This window comes from Aspergillus ochraceoroseus, assembly GCF_002846915.1.
Source record: "Aspergillus ochraceoroseus IBT 24754 chromosome Unknown P175scaffold_11, whole genome shotgun sequence".
Taxonomy (NCBI): Eukaryota; Fungi; Ascomycota; class Eurotiomycetes; order Eurotiales; family Aspergillaceae; genus Aspergillus; species Aspergillus ochraceoroseus.
Genome location: NW_024468486.1, coordinates 301,327 through 322,796, shown reverse-complemented (window position 1 = coordinate 322,796; position 21,470 = coordinate 301,327). Strand labels below are relative to the sequence as shown.

General features: G+C 50.9%; 8 protein-coding genes across 8 annotated transcripts; 4 read left to right on the top strand and 4 right to left on the bottom strand.

Moving 5' to 3' along the window:
• Positions 1-2: 2 nt before the first annotated feature.
• On the bottom strand, positions 3-3,970 carry P175DRAFT_0512412 (tRNA adenylyltransferase; the record flags this gene model as incomplete). The annotated part of the gene is made up of 7 exons (XM_040898672.1): positions 3-1,055; positions 1,121-1,574; positions 1,658-1,782; positions 1,832-1,977; positions 2,284-2,499; positions 2,575-3,123; positions 3,178-3,970. The coding sequence occupies 7 exons, from the start codon at positions 3,968-3,970 to the stop codon at positions 3-5; spliced, it is 3,336 nt and encodes a 1,111-aa protein (XP_040748652.1).
• Positions 3,971-4,440: 470 nt separating this feature from the next.
• P175DRAFT_0487563 (TRAPP III-specific subunit 85 family protein) lies at positions 4,441-7,160 on the top strand. The gene is made up of 2 exons (XM_040895674.1): positions 4,441-5,861; positions 5,923-7,160. The coding sequence occupies exons 1-2, from the start codon at positions 4,796-4,798 to the stop codon at positions 7,077-7,079; spliced, it is 2,223 nt and encodes a 740-aa protein (XP_040748651.1). The 5' UTR covers positions 4,441-4,795; the 3' UTR covers positions 7,080-7,160.
• Positions 7,161-7,472: 312 nt separating this feature from the next.
• Positions 7,473-9,259, top strand: P175DRAFT_0446240 (putative vacuolar sorting protein SNF7 family protein; the record flags this gene model as incomplete). Its single annotated transcript, XM_040894333.1, has 5 exons — positions 7,473-7,519; positions 7,614-7,875; positions 7,985-8,209; positions 8,308-8,502; positions 8,558-9,259. The coding sequence occupies 5 exons, from the start codon at positions 7,473-7,475 to the stop codon at positions 9,257-9,259; spliced, it is 1,431 nt and encodes a 476-aa protein (XP_040748650.1).
• A 96-nt stretch (positions 9,260-9,355) lies between these two features.
• Positions 9,356-10,724, bottom strand: rad18 (E3 ubiquitin-protein ligase RAD18; the record flags this gene model as incomplete). The annotated part of the gene is made up of 3 exons (XM_040896121.1): positions 9,356-9,977; positions 10,039-10,153; positions 10,208-10,724. The coding sequence occupies 3 exons, from the start codon at positions 10,722-10,724 to the stop codon at positions 9,356-9,358; spliced, it is 1,254 nt and encodes a 417-aa protein (XP_040748649.1).
• Positions 10,725-11,007: 283 nt separating this feature from the next.
• P175DRAFT_0446436 (uncharacterized protein) lies at positions 11,008-12,798 on the top strand (the record flags this gene model as incomplete). Its single annotated transcript, XM_040894344.1, has 8 exons — positions 11,008-11,067; positions 11,146-11,201; positions 11,257-11,513; positions 11,573-11,751; positions 11,803-12,085; positions 12,222-12,356; positions 12,404-12,583; positions 12,647-12,798. The coding sequence occupies 8 exons, from the start codon at positions 11,008-11,010 to the stop codon at positions 12,796-12,798; spliced, it is 1,302 nt and encodes a 433-aa protein (XP_040748648.1).
• Positions 12,799-13,212: 414 nt separating this feature from the next.
• On the top strand, positions 13,213-15,331 carry P175DRAFT_0505017 (glycoside hydrolase family 125 protein). The gene is made up of 3 exons (XM_040898004.1): positions 13,213-13,491; positions 13,568-14,772; positions 14,897-15,331. Exons 1-3 carry the CDS (start codon positions 13,355-13,357, stop codon positions 15,166-15,168), a joined length of 1,614 nt encoding a protein of 537 aa, XP_040748647.1. The 5' UTR covers positions 13,213-13,354; the 3' UTR covers positions 15,169-15,331.
• Positions 15,332-15,596: 265 nt separating this feature from the next.
• Positions 15,597-19,624, bottom strand: pex12 (ubiquitin-protein ligase peroxin 12; the record flags this gene model as incomplete). The annotated part of the gene is made up of 3 exons (XM_040898671.1): positions 15,597-16,979; positions 17,067-17,079; positions 17,559-19,624. 3 exons carry the CDS (start codon positions 19,622-19,624, stop codon positions 15,597-15,599), a joined length of 3,462 nt encoding a protein of 1,153 aa, XP_040748646.1.
• A 444-nt stretch (positions 19,625-20,068) lies between these two features.
• P175DRAFT_0446561 (coenzyme A transporter) lies at positions 20,069-21,360 on the bottom strand (the record flags this gene model as incomplete). The annotated part of the gene is made up of 2 exons (XM_040894350.1): positions 20,069-21,052; positions 21,154-21,360. 2 exons carry the CDS (start codon positions 21,358-21,360, stop codon positions 20,069-20,071), a joined length of 1,191 nt encoding a protein of 396 aa, XP_040748645.1.
• Positions 21,361-21,470: the final 110 nt, after the last annotated feature.

Genomic DNA, 21,470 nt, shown 5'->3' with positions numbered 1-21,470 from the left:
AATTATACCCCGTATCGTAGTCCTGCATCTAAGCCAAAGAAACTAGGATCATTCGCATCGATATCCGCCAAAAGACACCCCCGCAGAGTCTCATCAGCATCAACCAGCATTTGTATCTCTCTGGCAATGCCCTCCTTCGCCTGTAGCGGCCCCTCCCCGCGCTCCGTTTCATGGGGGTTCGTAATCGCTACTTTCAACAAGTACACCAGGCCTTGCAACTCCCGCTGTAGCCTTGCTAGATCTGCTGATGGGACTGTACTCGCAGGACCCGAAGGCAACCCTGCAACGGTCTCGCGCTCCGGCCGCGAACCTTTGGAGTCCTCTTCATCTTCCACGATATGCAGCCAGCAAGCAGATATCGAGCCGAGAAGTTCCCCGCGCCATCGCCAGATACGCGGGTGCGCGGTGAGGATCACAGCCCGGGCTGCGGAAACTGCAGAAAGCAAGAGCGGTAGGTTTGCGGTGCCGAAGGGGTTGGACAGTGTGCTGTACAGAGGAGGGATGATATCCTGGAGGTATTTTGCGGTGTGGATGCCCAGGTCTGTGCAGAGGATGGCGATCTGCTCAAGTAGGAGAGTTGAAAGGCGAGGGTGAGGAAACGATGCAAAGGTCGATTCTGACGCGGTGTTTGTGGAACTGATGTGGTGGAATGATGGAATCAGATGGTCGCGCAGGGTTTTGGTCATAGCGGACATAAACATAGCCCGGTCTTTCTGGGGTGCTGGTGATGTTCGGGCTCCAGGGGAGGCGACTCCACAGGTTGTTTGGAGTAGGGAGCGGAGAGCGGGATAGGCAGCTCCCAGGATTTGGATGGAATCTTCCTCCGGAGTGATCGTGGGGAGAGAGTGGAAGCATGGTCTAATGGCGTCTTCGAAAACAGAGGAGAGGTTGGTTCGTCGGAGAATGTCAGAGTTGCTCTCGCGGATGGGTATTAGGAATTGGGACAGTAGGATGCATCCTCGCGTTTTGAAAACGACACTGTCATCATCTACCAAGGCGAGAATTGGTGGCACTAGAAGAGGGAAGTGTCGTTCTAGCTTGTCGCGATCGTTGGCCTGCGTCGCAGTTGTTAGTGGATGAATTTGTATTCCGGTATTTGGAAAAGGTTAGTTCGACTTACTTGATACAGACTGACAATCCAGGAAAACAACGTAGTAACATAAACATCTTCCGTCTTCCATGGCTTGTGTCCAGGGTCCAGAACGCTCGTATCAAATCGAGGGAGTGGGACGGGGTGGAAGTTCTTTCGGCCAGCCGCAGTGATTGAAGGGTTCTTTGTCTTTGCAAAAAGAGGCTTGATTCGATTCTTGAGGATTGATTCCACCATCTCCCAAAAAGAGGATTCTTTGGTTTTCTCCCTGAATTGGCATAGGACCCTGGTAGAGGTAGCGTGCGCCTCCTGACTTACCCATGCATCGTTTTCAGATGTAAAACTCGCCAAAGCGATAATGACATCAGATGCGCTCTCTGAGTCTTGCACTGGATGAATATTTGCCAACAGTTCAAGAACCGACACAGCCACTGCATGTTTCCGTCGGCTCTCACTTTTCGTTTCTGATTCTCCCGTCAGATATCTGTACAGCGAGTAGTAGGTATCACTAGGGAGGTAAACTTACGCTCCGAACTTGGCTCATCTGATGAGTCAGTAAATATCGACGAAGGAAGTGCAAGGCTACTCGCCCAGTCGTAGAGGTTATTAACAGCGGCCTTATCCCTATCTGACAAGCTTCTCTGGCCCCAGACCTTCAAAAAGCCTTGGGTAAGGATTAAATTTTCGCACGTCTATTTGACTAGTTAGAGCTTGAGGGTGTTGGAGAGCGGGAGGCCATACCATGGAGCTATCTGACCCATTCTGAGATGATATGTCTCGCCATAGCTGGCCCAGTCCATCAGACACTTCAATATCACTCAGAATCGAGTCCGGGATAGAAGAGGCTGCCCGTTGTTGAGCGGCCTCACGGGCCGCTTTGCGAAGTTCTTCCATCGTGTTCTCATGAAATTTATCAAAAGGTTATTACACTCATCTCCGTTGAGTAGTTATGCATATTGAGGAGGTGATGAATGAAAGACTACATCATTCTAGGGGTTAACAAAGAGGAAAGAATTCTGGAGGGCGGAAATTGACCCCATCACGATGTTTGGATAAGTAAGCGGTAAGTAGAGCAAATCGGAGCCAGTTGGCAGACTTCAAGGAAAATATGGAGATGCAACGTATTGAAGCACAGATAACTTTATTGTATTCTTGTATTTTTAATCTTCAAATGCCTAGTTCTTCTCGTTTACGGTCAAGATCCTCCAATGCCTTCTCCTTATCGGTGATCTCTGGGTGCAACAACTGCCACTGTATCACAGACTCCATCGCCTTGGACATCCATGGTCCTTTGCGCACTCCCAGTCCCTTCATGATTTCATCTCCATTTACGATAGGCTTCATTTCACACACATCCTGAAGGCCTGTGTCGATAATATAGGAGAGAAACTTGTCATAGCCTTCCAACACTGTAGGGGGAAAAAACGGATGTGTAAGTATTTGTCTACTTCTTGTTAACATACAAGGTATAGGTTTGACTGTACCTGGATTAAAGTCTCCTCCTTGCATGATTTCTTGTAGGAGAGATAAGAGAATGCAAAGCCTCCAGTCCTTGTTCCATGATCTGATGTACAGTCCAACCCGTTGTCGAATCTCAGCAGCCGTACCATCCATGCGGTTTTCGACAATTGCAGTTTTGACGTCGATGATGTTACGCCAGTTCTTTGCAGCAAGCCCCAAAACGGTTATCATCTTATTGTCGGCACGGAGACTATCTCGGGCGACTTCTGCTGCCCGCGGTGGTAGTGGTTTTCCATTGTTCCCGGTCTGAACGCGCCCAGGGACATCTGACCAAGGGGCAAACGCCGTGATTACCCAGGCATAGTAAGTTTCGAGCGAATCGCGAATGATCAAACTGCGCACACGCTGTACAAGGCCCGGTTCATTGCTCTGGGATATTAGCTGCTGGAGTGCATTATAGGCAAGAGACCAGGATGTTGTTTCCGCCACAGCATTATCCTGATGATTGGCAAAGATGGTTGGATATAGAGCAAGGCGATCAATGATATGCAACGCCCCTCGAGGATCAGGACCTGGGTTTATGTAAGTTCACAATTATAGAGGGCAGACTACCGAAAAATACCCACCTCGAAGCATTTTCTCCAATTCAGCTAAAACACGCTCCTTGCTGATCTTGAGCCTCAGAGCCGAGCTGATATCACTATGCTGCATCGCGGCTTCCGTCTGCTCATCGATACGGTATCCCAAACGGCTTGCAAACCGGATTAGGCGGAGCACCCGTAGAGGGTCATCTTTGAAGGTTTGGTATGGTTCCAGTGGTGTCCGAATGATCTGATCTTGCATGTCCTGGAGGCCTCTGCCTGTAAGATCTTCTACCTTGGACTCGTTCAGGTTGTAAAAGAGGGCATTTATCGTAGCATCCCGACGTAGCGCATCCTCTTCGGCCGTTCCGAACTCCATCTGCGGCGTTCGACTATTTTCTGTGTATGACTCCTTCCGCAGGTTGACTAAATCCACATCGAGGCCAAAGATCTTCGTTGTCACCGTTTCCAAATGTTTCGATTTTTCCGGGTTCGCTTCGATCTTATGGAGGCTGATAATAGCTTCCTTCAAGCCGCCGTTTTCATGGTTCCTCCTATATTTATCGAGATTCTTCGGCTTATCCAGATACTCCTTGAGCTTTAACCCAAACTGATACCCAGTCATTGTATTAATTCCGACGTCAATGTCATGGCTGTCCACACCCAGCAACTTGTCGCGGACCCATCCCCCCGTAAACCGAAGCACCGTTTCTGGGGCATCTTTACGTCCCTGGGCTATTTCATTTTCTCGAATATAATGAGCGACATCGAGCAGGAGGGTTTTCAAAGTATTCTCGAGGGGTGTAAGCTCCAGTGTTGGAGGTTCCTTGGACGTCATTGTGGTCAAGGTGGTGGCGTCCTTCGAGCGAGATCGAGAAATGCGCCTCCTTTTGGGTGCTCGAAGGGAGGGAGAGTCTGTAGCTTCCAGACGTCTCATATAAGATCCAAGTGACGCAGGTTGGGAATTGAAGCGGCGTGAAAGAATGGCGGGGATTCGCCGCAGTGAGGGGTTCGCTCTAGAAAAGGATTGCGATGCGATTAGTCGGGCAGAAAGTTGAGTCGAAGCAGAGGCAAGAGAAATTGCAAACATGGAGAGAAGAGAGTCTCGAGAAAGGGGGAAGGGGGGAAGAGAAGAAGAGGGAGGGAGAAGGCTATTAAATCATCGCGATTCAGAAGCCCATTGAGTCACAGCATTGAATTGTAGTTAGTTAGTAGTCACTTGTTACTATTCAAGAATGGCTTGTGGATGATCACCGCCTTCAAATCAGTCCTTCTTCATTCCTCAGCTGGTCAGCTAAATTTCACTCCAAAGTATTCTCACTTGTTAGTTCTGTCTTGTTAATATTTGAATGCAAGATCCCTTTGAAATCCTCGAGGCTGGAGTTTACATGCTGGAGGAATGCGCAAATCCTCCGCGATTCGCCCTGACTTGAATTGATCCACGTTTTGGCGCCGTTGTCACTTGGCTTCCATTCGAGATCGTCATCTTCATCCCTCTTCGTTCTCATCTCCATTTCGCCAGTATCGTCTTTCCCCCCATCGTCCCTCCTTAGCTCTCCTCTCTATCTCCCTATTTCGCCTCCCCCTTATTTTCCAGTCCATGGGATAGCTCTAGAGCCTCTACTGTTCTTGTAAACCTCACATCGGAATCCACTCGGTGTCCATGACATCGCCCGGAGATGCTGCCCCGGTCAAACCTCCGCCGTCCTTCTCGCCCGGCGTGCCGCGTGTCGCTTCGAAGACGAGATACCCCGACCAGCGTCGCGATTCGACGGCGTCTCTAGACTCCAAGCGGGCGGAATCAAGGATAGGATCCTCCCCTCCACTCTCGACCCCTACCGCAGAACTTCCGATCCGATCCGCGTCCCCCCACGCTCGATCTGTCAGATCGTCGACCCCTCAGCTAGCTCGTTCTTCACTAGGTTCGCCTATAGAAGGACGCAGCGATGGACTAGACTCACGTTCCCTTATCATCCGCTCCTTCTCGCCCGTCATTGGGGTCTACGCATCACCCGATACCGATGAGTTAGTGCGGCAAAAGGGGTTCAAGGGTGGCTTTTGGGAGTTGATTCGACCGTTCGGAGAAAATGTGCCGGGGAAGATTATCATCCGAGACAGTATAGGGTCCAGTCGTGGCTGGGAGGACTACGGGGTTCGGTTTGTTGACTTGGGAGAAACGTGTCGCGCTCCTGATGACTCAAGTCAAGGACGTAATTCGTCTCTGGCTCAGGTAGAGGCGGTGTTGGAAAGACAGTTAGACGCAGCAGAAGGCCCGCTGAGCGGAACATTACATCCCAAGGATCTCCTAGGGCATTCCTCGACATCTTCATTATATAAACTATTCTTACGCCAACTGTTGTCAATCGCCTCTGCATCCCCGCACGAAGCATTCCGGCACCCTGTGGCAAGTGTTATTGCAATTAGTTCACGCAATACCGCTCCTCTTGAATCCCTCCGGCAGCTCTATGCAGACACGAACAATGGAGATAGGAAGGTCCCTGACTGGATCAATCCAGAATACCTCCGATACTATGTTCTTGTCCATGACGAGGACCGCGACGATATTTCGGAATCAACCAAGCTATATGATCAAATGAAACGTCATTTCGGGTTACATTGTCATCTATTGAGACTGCGAAGTAACCAGTGCGTGGTGACCGACGATGACAGCGTCCAAGTACCAGAGTGTGAATGGCTGTCCCCTTCAGAGCGACTGTTCAGTCGCGCAGGTAAGACTCAGGAAACCCGATCTTTCCCCGCTGTTGCCTTGATCCATTCTAACCGTGCTAGAACCATTGGTCGATCTTGACACGGATGGCCTCCCCTACCTCTTCGAGTCCGACATCATGTCCATCAAATCCTTTGTCCGAGAGCTCGTCGCGCAGTCAGTGGTACCATTCATGGAAAATCGAGTGGCTGTGTGGAATGATCAAGTCGCATCACGCAGACGTGGTATAAGTGGCCGATTCATGTCGATGTCGCGAAAGTGGGCCGGGTTCGGAGCCGGCTCACGATCTAGCTTCACTGGCCCTGGTGGGGGAGGGAGTGGGAACTATGATACCGTTCATGGCTTCTACCGGGCAGACCTGCCTGAAGCCCTTTTACGGAAGATGGCTGATTTCGCCTTTATGCTTCGAGACTGGAAGCTGTCTGCATCAACTTACGAGCTCCTCCGTTCCGATTATGCAAATGACAAAGCTTGGAAATACCATGCTGGTGCCTACGAGATGTGCGCTGTAAGCACCCTTCTAAACCCACTCGGAATTGGCACGAAAACCAAACTCGAGAATATCGACCAGATGTTCGAGACCGCCTGCTACTCCTATCTCACTCGGTGCTCTGATGCTCCTAGCGGTTTACGTTGTCTTACTCTGGCCGTCGAATTGCTAAAATCTCGCGGAGGATCTGCAGCCGAAAGTGCAGCCAGATGGGCCATGCGGGCCATGGACCTAGGGTTGGTGGAGTCTATTGGCCAGGGCCTCCTGAGCGAAAGAATTTCAGCATGTTATGCTTCCAGAGCTTCCTTGAACGGAGTGCGATTGGGTTCTCGTCACCGTAAAGCCGGGATGTGGAGCATTCTTGCTGCGGACATGTGGCTCAAACTTGGGAAGCCATCCCTAGCCTCAGCCTGCCTCGAAGAAGCGGAACTCCTCTATGCAAATGTGCTGCAAAGTGACGGCGTATTCCCCATGGCGGAAATGCAGACCTTTGTGGAGAATCTTCGACTTGCAGTGAAAGTCGAATACTTGGAGGCTCGAGGACTAGACATCAAAGAGGAAACAGGCAGTACGGATCCCTTGGATACCGTGGAAACTAGGGAGAAACTAGACCGACGCAAGAACCGCAAGTCCTTGGTTGTAAGTCCTCTCGACATTCAAGGACTGATCCCTGCGCAATCTGGGCGAGATACCGAAAACCCAGCAAATGACGACTTTGAACGAGCTTAGCTATACCAAGGATGGAACGGGGTGGAATATAAGCTAAATAGTATAATAGACCTTATGAGACAGTTTAATTGATTCATGTATAAATACCAACTTCCATAGTATTCCTTTCTAGTTAGTTAACTAACTATAGACACCCGATTAGTAATATATGACTCAGCGGTTGCCCAGGAGCAGAGCAGAGCAACTCCTTATCGATAAAGATCGAACAACGACAATGATTGATTCTCTTGATGCCAGGATAGGATAGCCTAAAGGTTCTTGCGGATTGCTGCGCTGTGTCTTCACTCACCTGCTCGATTAATCAATAACACTGGAGAGAGCACATCCCTATCTGGTTTCACACCCCAGCCCACTCCAACTCCTCCAACTGCACCACTCCACGGCTCTATAAAGATGAGCGAGCTTCTCAACTACATCCTCTCGCAGGATTCATTCAGAAAGTACGGTAGATACAGTTATACAGAAAACATCTCGAATATATCTTCTCCTCGCACTGATGAAATGGCATACTAATGACCCCTCTACGTGAGTCAGAAACCGCCTACCCTCGCTCTACTCGGATTTCTCCATTCAGAAAAAAACAAACCCAGACGGATATAACGTGAATGTCGCCGCCTGGGAACAGGCCTTAACGAAGGCCGCGAGACACGGATACATCTCTCGCTCAGCTACCGGGAAGGCAGATGCGATGCCGAACCACAAATCCGATCATCTGGTTCTTCGGGTAGATGAGGGATTGTTGCGGGACTTGGAAAGCCCGGAATGGGGCCGGCCTGTGGGGTTGGCTGCTGTGTTTGTATGTTTGTTCCCTGGCCTTGGGCTTTTCCTGGGTCTCTGCTTTTATTCTGCAATGGGTGATATGCAGATGGGGTTCAGTGTTAATGTGACTTCTTTGGTGAATTTAGGAAGATGCTACGTGGAATCGCTCGATGGTTCCGGTCCAGTTGTATAAGGCTAGCGGGACGAGTCTGCGGAAACCGCAGTGGGGTATTATCGATACAAGCGCTCTGAGTCCGTGGACTGTGATGAGCTGGGGGCTGAAGCAGTTAAAGGGTGTTATGATCGGGTCGGGCTCGGACCATGGTCCACGAGTACAAGCTCAGGAGCTAGTCCTGGTTCAAAATCTACAGGTGTGTGCAACCCGACGGGGGGGGGGGGGGGGGGGGGGGTGGTTGAAACTGCGCTCCCCAAACATGTTCGGAGTCGGTATGCTGACTTCTATTTACAGGAGACCGGGGAGCGCCTGGTGAAAGAAGTGATGAGCAAAACCCCATCAAAGGCGGAGCTGATCTACTCAAGGGAAAGTTTTGTGGAGAGTTTCGCAACGATTCTAGATGACGGCAGCGCCTTGTCCAATCCAGATTTCGATATTCTATTACTCTATTTATCCCGTGATAAGGCGGCCATCGCGTACGATGGCAAGGTACGTATCAAATGCTATCTACCTATATATGTACATCATGTTGATCCGATACCAGACAATCAAGTTTCGGCCCACAAACGACTCCCCCAAGGACATTACCGAACAAGATGCGGCGATTGCCTCTATCAAGGCATTAACGGCAACCATGATAAAGCAGGTGCACAACCTTGAGAGGAAGATCGCAGAGCTCAATGCCTCTGCGAAAAGCGCTCTACAAAACAAAAACCGTGTCTCAGCGCTCGCTGCAGTGCGCTCCAAAAAGCTTGCCGAACACAATCTCCAACAGAGACTAGACACTCTGACGCAGCTGGAGCAAGTCTATATCAAGATTGAGCAGGCGGCGGATCAGATCGAGTACGTCAAGGTAATGAAGGCAAGCACAGGCGTTCTCCGATCACTCAATACGCAAATTGGTGATGTCTCCAGAGTTGAGGATGTTGTTGAGGAGTTACGCGAGGAAATGTCCAAGGTTGATGAAATCGGCAATATCATGAATGAGGTTGGACCTCAGATTGATGAGAGCGAAATCGATGACGAGCTCGAGGAACTCGAAAGCAAGGAGCGAGAGGCAAAGGAGGAGGAGGAAGCCGAGCAAACTCGCAAGAAGCTTGCGGAACTCGACAGCCTTGGTCTGGACGCCAAAGATGCTCTGCGAAAAGCCGCATTAGCGCAGAATGTCGAGTCTGCTCTAGAGGAGAGTATTGGGAGACTGTCGCGGATGTCGGTAGAGGAAGGTGCAGAAGCCACGGCTCAATGAGATACAAAGGCTATCAGACAGAAGTTTCTGCCTCCCTTTCCGTACCAAATTATCCCTCGGGTGGGCCCGAGAAATGACACCAGGGGTCACAAGGATCTAGCTATTGCTAATGTCAGGAGGCATTTGTATCTCGCTGGCCGTTACATTTACTGCAGTCACTGTCAGCGCAACACCTTCCTCTTCTGGCACATCTTGAATTGGGATGGGAGTCTGTGCACTCTGGTCAAGAACCGGTGCGCTTTGTGGGCCACTGAGCGACTCGTCTAATGGCGCCGGGGGTGCCTTTGGTATGGTGGTACGAATGAGCGCATCGCTCCTCTTCCGCGCATTCGCAATCAATTGTTTGAAGTCGTTGTCGTAGTTGGACGACCACCCGGCTACATCAAAATCCTTGCGCATGACAGTGTTCGAGGTATCACTGGACGTCGTGGAGTGGCCACCCTGCGCCCTCTCCCAGACGTCTAGTTCACGCAGGAGATCTCTTTTCGGTTTTGGCGCTTTGGAGTCACAGTTGGCATTCCATAGATTCATCCATTCAGTGTGTCGCTTTTGTAGGAGGGGTCGCGGGCCCCAGTTAGGTATACCCAGGTCTTTGAGCTTTTTTCGAAGAACGCTGTCTTTCAATAGAGAATAATTAATCACGGGGAGTCTTTCCGGCGGTTTCTCATTCTGATCCTGAAATGGTTTCCGCGGCGCTGCTGGTATCGACTGCAGGGAACTATAGCGTTTAGTCAGTAATGTATTGTAGAACTTGTAAGTCCCCATAACACGGAGCTTACCCAAAAGATGCTGGCTTCGATAGAATGGGGGCCCCAGTGCATATATCGAGGTGTCGGAACACAGCCTCATTCTTCATCCGTCGTTGACAAACAGGGCACGCGACTAAGCCATCGTCTTGATTTCCATGTTATTAGAGCGCAAAGCAGAAGCTGGTTCGTCCACACGTACCAGGAATGTATTCATCATCTTGTATATCATCGATAACCTCAATTGTGGTGGTCTGTACCTGACGCACTCCTCGGCTCTGCGACCGAGTAAGCACCCCCTCCCCAACAGGAGTACCACTCCCATCCGGCTGCTCGATTTTGCGCTTTTTCGAGACGGGGACCTCCGTGATATCCTCTTCGCAGTCCTTACTATACACGGTCTCCTTAACACCCTTCCTTGCCAGCTGCAACATACCCGGACGAGCATTCTGGAACGCCTCGACAAGCTCCTGAACGGCCCAATTGCGACGCAACCTCACTTCCTGGTCTGAGCTCCGGCAGGTCGGACATTTCCCTTCCGTACTGAGACAACGACGAATACACAGCGAGCAAAAGGTATGGCTGCAGGAAGTCACCACAGGATTATCGAAAAAGTCTTTGCAGACCTGGCACCGGAGCGAGGATTCCAGCGGCGCGACGAGCATCAACGGCGTGTCGAGCCAGTCGGTGGAGTCGGGGAGGTCGAAGGTTTGCTCCATTTGGAATGTATGCAAAGATTTTCCGTTTCCCCGAGAAATATCGCTTCCTTTTGTCGTGAGTGACCGACGTACTGGTAACGTAGTGAAGCTTCCTCGACTGACTGACTGGGTCGCTTTCGGTCCTTTGGAAAGATCGATACAGGCGCCAAGACCTGGCTGACTGATACGCGTTAAGTGCTTTGGCGTCACGCGTCGAGTCGAGCGGCACCTCTGGATGGATTTCCGACTATGTGAATGCCAGCTACATTATTGACAACAGAGGGAGCTCAATTTCGGTCTCAAGATGGCGGTCGCAGAGTACAAGAAATATCTGGCCGAGAACGTCCTCAATGAGCGCCGGACCGTATGTATCCACAGTTCAAGTACTCAGCTTTCTTGCCGTGTATGGCCAGGCTAACCAAGCTTCTCCGATCAACACCAGGTCACTTATCGATCACTAGGCCGAGCATTTAAGGTCCATAGCACGTTGGCTAAGCAGTATGTTTGGTTTGTGGGCTTTTTGGAACTGCTCAATCGAGCTAATTGAGACTAGGATGCTCTACGATTTCCATCATAACGAGAACGCCAAAAAAACCAAGAGTGTGGATGCGACCTATGTCCTAACGGGAGTCCCCAAGGCTATCGAATCTCCTGTAACGAACGGAGCCGGCGCAACGGGCAGGGATGAGAATCTAGATGATATTATGCCGAGTAGCCCCTATATCAGCAGCTCTATGCCGAACCAGGAGTCCGCGGTTGATCGGATTCCCGTCTCATCGGTTCTATTAGTGCGGGGGGGAGACCTAGAAGGTATGGACATCTCACTATGGCTTCATACGAGGTTAATTGGTAGTTAACGGGCCGTATAGATGCCAAATCGACATTCGAGTCCCTCTCATCCATATACATTTACAGCCTTCAACCTACTGCCCTACAGGATCTCAATGTGCTCACCGACGTTGGTCGCGAGATGCTTGCAACACACGCGAAAGAGGATCCTTTGGAATACGGAAAGCAATGGGGCATGATCCAGAATAAAAATGTCAAGGTATGAAGTGAAACTTCAGCTGCATGTACGATGCTAATTTAGTATCTAAAGCGGAGAACGGGGACCCAACCGCCACCTCCTCCCCCGCCATCGAACAGTACTATACCCGCAAAACGGCCGGCGCAGTCTGAACCGTCGAAGACAGAACCCAAAAGGGATGACGTTCCAAAGCCCTCACAGCGCCAGGAGCCTCCGTCGTCCACGAAACCTACGGAGAAGGCAGCGCCAGTAAAGAAAGAAAAGGGGAATCTGTTCAGCTCGTTTGCCAAGGCCAAACCGAAGCAAAAGAAGGAGGAATCGTCTACACCAGCTGCACGGGGTGCAGAATCGGTAAGTTTTTCGATACTCCTAGCTCATTGAGAGAGGTCAGAAGCTGATCATTCCTGTAGCCTGATCCAAGCGGTACTGAAGATGGTAAGCTATTCAACGAGACTCTGACACGCATGTGCCAACCAACTGACGTCTATCAGTCGTTTTAGATGATGCTTCCGACGAGGAGCCAGAGGAGCTTTTCCCCGAGTCCAAGAAACCCGCGTCTAACGAGACACGTGAAACAAGGAAGGAGCGAGAAGAGAAACTGAAGAAGATGATGGAAGACGATGACGGTACGCTAGTCTCACCCTCTTCGCTTTATCCTGCTAATAAGCAACAGACGAAGATGAGGAAATGCCCGACATCGCAGATCCACCAGAAGAACCCAGCAACCTCATCGACCAGGCCCCTCCCAAGCAGGAAGATCTCAAAATGGAGGCTACCGTAAAAGGTGGCCGCCGGAGAGGAAGACGGCAGGTCATGAAGAAGGTAGTAAAGAAGGACAGTGATGGCTATCTCGGTAAGATATTCATGCGCCTGCTTACTGAAACAAGGAACAGCCTAACAGACTCTCCCGGATTAGTGACTGTTGAAGAGGCCTCCTGGGAGTCGTTCTCCGAAGATGAGCCAACACCGCCGCCTCCGAAGAAGAAGCCGGTGGTGAGCGCGCCCAAAGGCAAGACAGGAGCTAAAGCAGGACAAGGAAATATTATGTCATTTTTCTCCAAAAAGTGAGAGGAGAAAGAAAGGACCACGCAATAGCCCGGGGTAGTAGCATGATGATTGCAATGACCATGCATGTATTAGTATCTAGAGATTCAGTATTGCCTAGCCTGCACCAAATTCTGGATTTTATTCCGCCTATTAATTAATGAAGAAGGAATGGTCCCATTCAACTAGATCTCCGTGTTCAGAGGCCGGATAATTTTGCGCTGGGAGGTGCTGGTGATCTATCCGCGCGCGTTCTCCAGCAAAAGCCCTCAATATGCTATATGATTTGTATAAATGTATACCTTTTGCAGATCAGCCTATTGCCCAATATTAAAGACACAAGCTTGTGTCTTTCTTACTCTGCAGTGCGCGCTCCATCGCCGTTTTCGACCTTCCCCGCATTTCACGTCCAACCTGGCATGCGGATTAAACCAAAGACAACAACAACCACGACCAGGGCCTTCAATTCCCTCCCTTGAATCCCTCCCTATGGACATTATTATTACTTGAAATCTCCAGATAATACTCTCTTTGATACTTATACGACATTTGTCTCCCGTTCGTTACCGCCCGGATAGCTATGGTGATCTCGTCCGCCCTCGTCTTCGCCCTCACGCTCGTTAGCGTAGGCGCAAGGGGAACTGCAGGCCTTCGAGACGAGCCCTCAATTCTAAGACGAGCATGCCCTGACTATACTTCCTACGCATCTAGCGCACAGTGCGTTCCTTTTCTGTGCATATTCGCGTTGTCATGACTCAATTGCGCAAAGCTAACATCCGCGTTCTCCCTACAGTGCTCCATACAGCGGTGGTCCACTCAACCTCCCTTTCCAACGACCAGCTAGCGAATGTCGGACATTCAACTCCTCGGCCGTTGAACAGGTGATTGAAGATGTCACCTCGCGTATGGTAGACAAGGACCTCGCCCAGCTGTTCCGGAATGCCTTCCCTAACACCTTGGATACCACCATTCGGTGGCACGCCGACGGGGCCACAGCATCAACAAGGAAAAGCAAAAAGAGTGGTGCCCAATGGCAGGGCGCTCAAAGCTTCGTCGTGACCGGCGATATCAATGCAGAGTGGTTACGCGATTCTACCAACCAGCTCACCAATTACCTGACCCTGGCGAAAAATGATCAGAGTCTCTACAACCTCATCCTAGGCGCAATCAACACCCAAGCCGAATTCGTCATACAGTCGCCGTACTGCAATGCATTTCAGCCCCCGCCTCCAAGCAATCTCGCTCCCACCAACAACGGACAGAGTGATAGCGTACATCCGGCATACGAACCATCTGTGGTGTTCGAATGCAAATACGAGCTGGACTCCCTCGCGCATTTCCTCGCCCTAGGCACCGAGTTCTACGAGAACACAGGTTCCACGCAATTCCTCACCAGTCGCTGGTATACAGCGCTGAGCACTGTCCTGCAAGTTCTAGACGCGCAATCCCAACCAACCTTCAACGCTGAGGGCCAATACGTCCGGAACCAATACACATTCCAACGGCAAACCGATCTAGGAACCGAGACCCTAAACCTAGCTGGCATCGGCAACCCGCTGGGCAGCGGCACAGGACTCATTCGCAGCGCCTTCCGACCCAGCGACGACGCAACCATCCTCGGATTCCTCATCCCCGCCAACGCCATGATGTCCGTCCAGCTCAAGAGAACCGCAGCGCTAATCCGCGCCGCAGGTGGGAGCGCCGATTTAGCGCAGAACCTCGAGCAAAGAGGCGACAACCTCCACCAGGCCATTCTCCAGCACGCCGTCGTCAACCACCCAAAATACGGCGACGTCTTTGCCTTCGAAGTTGATGGCTACGGATCCCGCATTCTCATGGACGACGCAAATGTCCCTTCTCTCCTCTCCCTGCCGCTCCTCGGCTTCGTCGACCAAGACGACCCCGTCTACAAGAACACCCGCGAAATGATCCTCTCCAAGGACGGCAACCCATACTACCTTACCGGTTCTGCTTTCCATGGCATCGGCGGTCCTCACAGTAAGCCCTCTCTCCCCTTCCCCCTGTTCTCCAACCCAGTAAGTATCTCATATAAACTCTAACGCAACCCCCCCCTTCCTCCTCCTCCCACGGGGGAAAAAAAAAAAAAAAAAAAAAAAAAAAGTCGGTCTCCAAAACGCCTGGCCCATGTCTCTCCTCGTGCAGGCGCAAACCTCCTCCAACGATGACGAAATCACCCAATGCATCAACCTCGTCCGGAACTCCAGCCTCCTGGGTCTCGTGCACGAGTCTATCAACGTAAACAACATCAAAGAATACACGAGGCCGTGGTTCGCATGGGCGAATTCCGTCTTCGCGCAGACCATTCTAAAAGTCGCAGCCGAAAGGCCTTCTTTGATTTTCGGGGACGGCGCCGCCCCTTATATTCCCGAGTAGTGCCTCCCCTCCTTGGTTCTTTTTGTTTGCCGCTGGGCTTGTTTCGTTGCATAAGTTGTCGTTGACTTGGTTTCATTCTTCATTCAAGTATGGCGTTTTAGGGGTTTCCCAGTGTATTAATTCATTACTACTAGTAGTAGTAGTAGTAGTATTATTAGCAGGTTTGTTTGATTTCTTTTTTTTTTTTTTTTTTTTTAAGCCGGGGGGGATGGACGACGACGAGGCATTTGGTATTCTTACATTCGTTCGGTTCGCACTATGTATTTTGTCCGTTCTTATCCGTACTCCGCAGCATGAGCTTTTAATATTTACGTCTCGGAAGGGTTTCTTCTGCTCTTCATACAAATTTTCGGATATTAGATATATGTACAGATAATGCTATGCAAATGAGGTAGGTATCTTTGAGAGGTGTACAAAAAAAGAACGGATTAGACGAGAACCCTCCTCAAACCTTCAGTCCCACCTAGTACTCTCCTCCCTGTAACTGGACACCTCCCCTTTCCACTCTCCCATTTGCCCTGTCTACTCTTTCCCGGGCGAGATGCTAATTTGTTGTCATCAGTCTTATCGGCATCTGCTCCTTCCTCATCCACGAAGTCATCCTCCCATGCGGCGCCGGCGCCTTCTCCGTTCATAAAATCCAATTGTCGTTGGTGCTCCCCGTTCAGCCAGTGGAAAATACATACGTAGCAGTACACATAGCCCGTCTGGCAGGCGGTAGGGTTTGTCAGAGGGTTCAGACAGACGGGACATGCTGAGGCAGCATCTGAATCAGCTGGCGGGAGTGGAACCGTGAAGATAGGCAGGTATGAGGTAGCGGATATAGGAGGTTGGATGCGACTGCGAGCGGAGGATCTCAGGGCGGATTTACGCGTGGGTGATGATTCTTGTTTCTCGGGTTTCTTTGTGCGTTCGGCCGGCGGAATCATCCCCTTCGTGACAGGGGCAGGGATATCTAGGATATCTGTGGCCTTGCGGGTGAGTTGTCGCGAGAAGTCGCTGGCATGCCACCATTCAAGGAACTTAAGAGCAAAGATAGAAGCTGGGAGGAAATAGCGGAGGGATGTGAGTAGTTGCGGGTAGAGGCTTTGTGGGCTTAAGAGGCCTAGAAGTCCTGATCCGGGACGTGTTCGAGCACCTGCGGTAGGAGGAGCTGTGCCTTCGAGCACCTTGGCAATGGCCTGGTGGTCTGCGGAGCTCAGCCGGCGGATCCGTGTGCCAATAAGCCGAAGGAATGGAGAAGAATATTTGGTATTATCGAAAAGGTAGGCCAAGTTGAAGGCCAGGATGGAGAAGTAGTATGCCGCATTCACGGACGGATAAACGTTCCGGAGGAACCATTTGTATGCGTACATGATACGCTGACGAACAGTCGGGCTTGGCGGCAGGTCTTCGCTCGGGTTGTATCTCGGGCCGCCACTCATGATCAAGGATGCCTGTGGAGCAGCATGGATGTCGTAGCCTTCATCTAGCTTGCGCTTCAAATAGGGAATGCCCACCATGATGAGCAGATTCTTCCATACATCAGCGGAACGCAGCTTAAGGCTGTCACGGACTGGGCCTGGGGCTCCAATCTGAGCCCGAGGAATCTCGCCATTCTTAGTTAGAAGAACGCGCTCCCGTTTCAGTGAGTAAAAGTTCTCTGTGAAGGAGCCGCCGAAGTTGCGGAGATAGTAACGTTCGACGATCAGGGAAAGCAGCGCGTAGACCTCATCGAAGGAGTTCAGCACCCGAAGCAAGTATCGCGGATGACGGTGTGTTGCAACCGCTAGAATATATCGAATGGATGGTGGGAGAAGGTCTGATAATTGCTGTTCGGCGAGCAATTCTTAGGTACAAGATGAGAGTCGTTAGCTAGTTTGCGGGGGGATCTCAACCCATTCTCCGCATAGGCTTACCGAACAAGGACGGCTTCAGCTCATCAAATTCCTGCTGGAGACTGGGTAGGTACTCCATGGCGATAGCTTCCAATTACCCTTCCCCCTTTGTATCGAGGGAGGTGATAAGGATCAAGTTTCGGCGCGAGGCTGAAGTTGCGGCTGTTCTGGTCTGGACCGAGGCTCGTCGGGACATGGATTAGTCATCGCATCCCATCATCGACCGATTTAGGAAGGAAGGAAGGAAGCAAGTTAAGCTGCTATTATGTATTCAAGGACTTGACCTCATATCTGTAATAGTTGGCCAGGTGCATGGATGTAGTGCAGTGGTGGTAAGGTTTCACTTGCAGACCATTCAAGAGGCGGAGAGTACTTCCACATCCATTGAAAGAATGGCATGGATATTAACAGCTTTCACACACACAAATACAGGGTATTCCATTTTATAATACAGAAACATATATACATACATGCCCTTCCAATGGTGCAGACACCCAAGGCCCACGATTTTACTCCTGGATCCTCATCTGGCACTCTTCCCACAATTGAGCTAGAGCACTTGTAGAGCCTTCTTCCACTTGCTTCTCAATCTCAGGCTCCGCAACAACAATACAGTACATAACATTATGGAGAAGTTCGCCCTCCAATGGGATAGGTGGGTCCTCTCGAGACATCATTGGCACCCAAGTGGATGCGCAGTCCCGTGCCCGAAGCCTGTCCTTTAGCACAGCGTGCAACTTAAAGAGCGTCTCGTAATCCTCGTACGTACGAGGACTTCCGAGGAGGGGCAGCTTGCGCCACCACTTCCAGAATCCGTCAAAGTCGCCGTTCCGAAAGCGAAGCATCATATGTATCCGGGCCTGCTCTGGATCAAAAGGTACATCGAGGATGTCGAGGAGTTGCGCAATGTGCTTCGCTCCACCAGATACGTTGCGGTTGTTGCTGCTGTTGTTGTTGTTGTTGTTGTTGTCAGGGGTTGTTGGGAGGGAAGCTGCGGTGTATAGCTTGTTGAAGAACTTGAGAGTTAGAACATCCATTCCTCGGAGGGACATGTGGTCTAAAACGCTGAGGGCGGCTTCTTTGTCTGAATCGGGTAACCATGGTTTTGATTTCTTGTCGGGGGCTGGGTGCGCTGTTAGTAATGCAAGGACAACTTGAGAAGTGAGTTCTTCGGAAACAAAACAGCCAGACGCAAAGCAGCCGAGGATCTTCAGATGTAAACTCTCCTTGGTATACCCCGGGTGTTGTCGAGAAATGGCTATGCAGGCAAGTTCCACTTGCGCCAAGGCTTTGTCCTCTACAGATGATCTAGCGAGGCTATCGTAAAAAAGGCGCAGAAAGAGAGTCGAGTTTTCGTCTTCCAGGCCACTTCCTAATTCGCGTCTAACTCTTTTGTCGGGTAGATCCAAAAGACGCTCAAACAATGATCTAGTATGAAACCCCGAATCGGCTTCATTACGGGGTTCAAGAGGGTCTGAAAACCGTGGGGGCTGCGACGCTATGGCTCGCTGTGCCCCATCTACTTCCTGTTCGAGGTCCGAATGTTGAAGCCGGGACCTACTATGGAATTGCCTTCTTTGGTCAAGCGGAAGGCTCACGGACGGCCTGGTAACATGTCGAATTTCACGGTCAGACGGTGATGTTTTCATCGAGTTGGGAGAACGAACCTCTTCGGGTGCGTCCGAGGGAATCTTGGAAGGGGTTTGCCTCGCTCGTTCGGCTCGGGCTAGATTCTGTTCCCAAAGACCGTCCAAGTCCACCTCTTCTCTCTTTTCCTCCGTGAACAACTGCACCACAACACGTGTGCCAACCCCGAGCGTGCCGAAGCCTTCGAATACAGGATCCGGTTTCTCCTGAATAGGGGTCTTTTCTACCACACCTGCGTTAACACAAATCCACCCAGTCGTGATTCCATCATCCTTGTCGTCGAATATTGTCCCAGTGCGACTGGCAAGTCTAGCCCGACGCGCCTTGCGTCGGAGCTTGATCTTGAGTTCATTCCTCCCGAGCAGCCCATCGGCATAGGGGGATAGTTTCCAGGTACTTCTCAACCAGCGACAGAGGCGGTCTGCAGAAACATTCAGATGTTTCACACTACGGGTAGTTCCGATAATCATAATCACATTCGCTCCAAGGGCAGGAGGCGTTTCCAGATCTCGAAGATCAAACAATCTGAGATCATCCAATCCAAGGTCTTTGAAAACATATTCTAGTAGCACTGGCAAGATTTTCGGTGGGTTTTCTGGAAGTTCGGGGATCTGCTGTCGTGACGATATCTCCGCAGCAGGAAGCGGTGTCTCTTCCTGTAGATACCACGGGATGTGCTGCGATGGCTCAGCTGCTTGATTTTGCGTAGTGGGGTCATTTTCTTCGATCACTGGGGGATTTGGGGGGAATTGAGATGAGGGGGGACGATCTGATGCGAGACAAGAGTTTGAGGTCAAGGTTCGGCGAGAGAATTTGTAGATTGAGCATGTTGGGAATGTTTGGTGATAAACCCCCGTACTGGAACGGAAAGCCAATGCACGGGCTACCTGTGGATAGCGCAGAGGCGCCTTTAACAGCGCCCTATTCATCATGGTGGATGTTTAAAGATTGAGCTGCCAGCTTCAGGAACTTGCGTTCAAACTTGAAGCTCTTGCTGAGTGACGTTTGAAGCAAACACTGCAAACCTTCCACACGATGACTAAGAGCGGATGCCAGCCAATCAACTTTTATTTATTAGTCCCCTCAAAAATGGTATACATACGGTACCTTAGGTTGGAAGTTGAAGAAGGTACGGTGATTCATTTTGTTTCAATAGAAAGTCAGGATTAAATAGTTCAATGTGCAATAGATTTATCATCTATAAGGATCTTTGTGTGGCAGGCAGGTATGCCACTATGTCAAGCTATGTATGTAACCCCGTCATGCAAAAGAATGGGTATGAGATGAAAGAACAAAAGCAAAACAACCAACAGACGCCTAGTATCTAAACAATGACGTTCGACCAAGAAAGACAGGAGAAGAAGAAAAGAGCATGCTTATATTCCCAAGGACCACTTCAGACGCTCATACACAAAGAAACTGGTAGCCGCCATCGGAACCACCTTAACATAACCAATCGTCAGCCCGATCCAAAATCCACGGAATCCTCGCTCCCGCCAGATTATGCCGGCTGTCTCAGCGAGTCCAAGGCGACGGCCATCCCCGACTACGCCTCCGACCTGCATCCGGCGTCGCATGACTTCGAGTGGATAGGAGGAGGTTTGGGAAACCATGCCGGCTGCAGCACCAGAGAAGAGTTCTGCGGCGGCTGTGAGTTGTGTTCGGTGCAAGCCGCTCCGGCTGCGGCTTGAGGTAGAAGACTCGGATTCTGGGATGGTGGTGTAGGGTGAGAGGGCAGGTGAACGAAGCCAGTCGCCCACAGTGTCATGGGTGAGGAATGATATACCCGCGTAGGGGAGCATTCCAAGAACCGTCGGGGTGAATCCACGATAGAAGTTTGCTATCCCAGAGCTAGGAATCATTTTCCTGGTTGCTGTTGACACTCGCTCAGCGGCGGTGGTGGCAGTTCCTGAGGAGGTAGCTCCCGCGCCACCAGCTGGCGGGGATACACGTTCGTGATAGATCGTTCGGAGCATATCGATAACTGACGAGCGCGAGGATTTCTTTGTCTCAAATGCTAACCGTACGCGAGTCAACTCCAACGGATAGGTGAAAAATACCGACGTGACCCCCGCCAGACTACCCGATATTAACCGACGGAACGGCGTTTCTTTATCTCGAGACGGGATCAGCATCGCACGAATCTGCTCGTAGGCAAGGAACTTGATTGCGGCATAGGGGAATATCCGAAGCAGAGTCGCCGAATGGCCCCGGAAGAGACCTCGAGTGCCTTCAAATCGCTTGATATCCCGAATCGCGGAGATGAGGCCGAACCAGCTACCAGTATATTTGGCGAATTGGGGGTTCGACGCCTGGAAAAGGATTTTAACTCGATCAAGGGGCGCAACTACTGTTTTGGCCTAGATAAGTGCACGTCAGCGCTTGTTCTTTCAGAGTATCTATAACGAAAAAAAAAAAAAAAAAAAAAAAAAAAAAAGCAAAGCAAAGGGGAGAGACCTACTGCACAACCAGCCAACCCCCCCGCAAGTCCACTTCTCAAGACATAGTCGACGCTGCGTTTGCTCTTCTCCTGACCGGTGCTACGGCTACTCTGCTTCGAACGCGGCGACGCAGTATCATCAACTGCGGTCGCGTAAGACCCGGCTACCACTGGCCCACTGTTGACGCTTTGCGTAGTCGGCGGTTGCGCCTGTGAGACCGGTTCCATCTGCTGGTACAAGGATTGCGGATGAAAGTGAGGGTCCGTTATTGTGTGAGGAGGGCGAGGAGACCTTGCGAGGACGGGGGGGTGCCGGTTTGCGAATAGCCGGTCGCAGC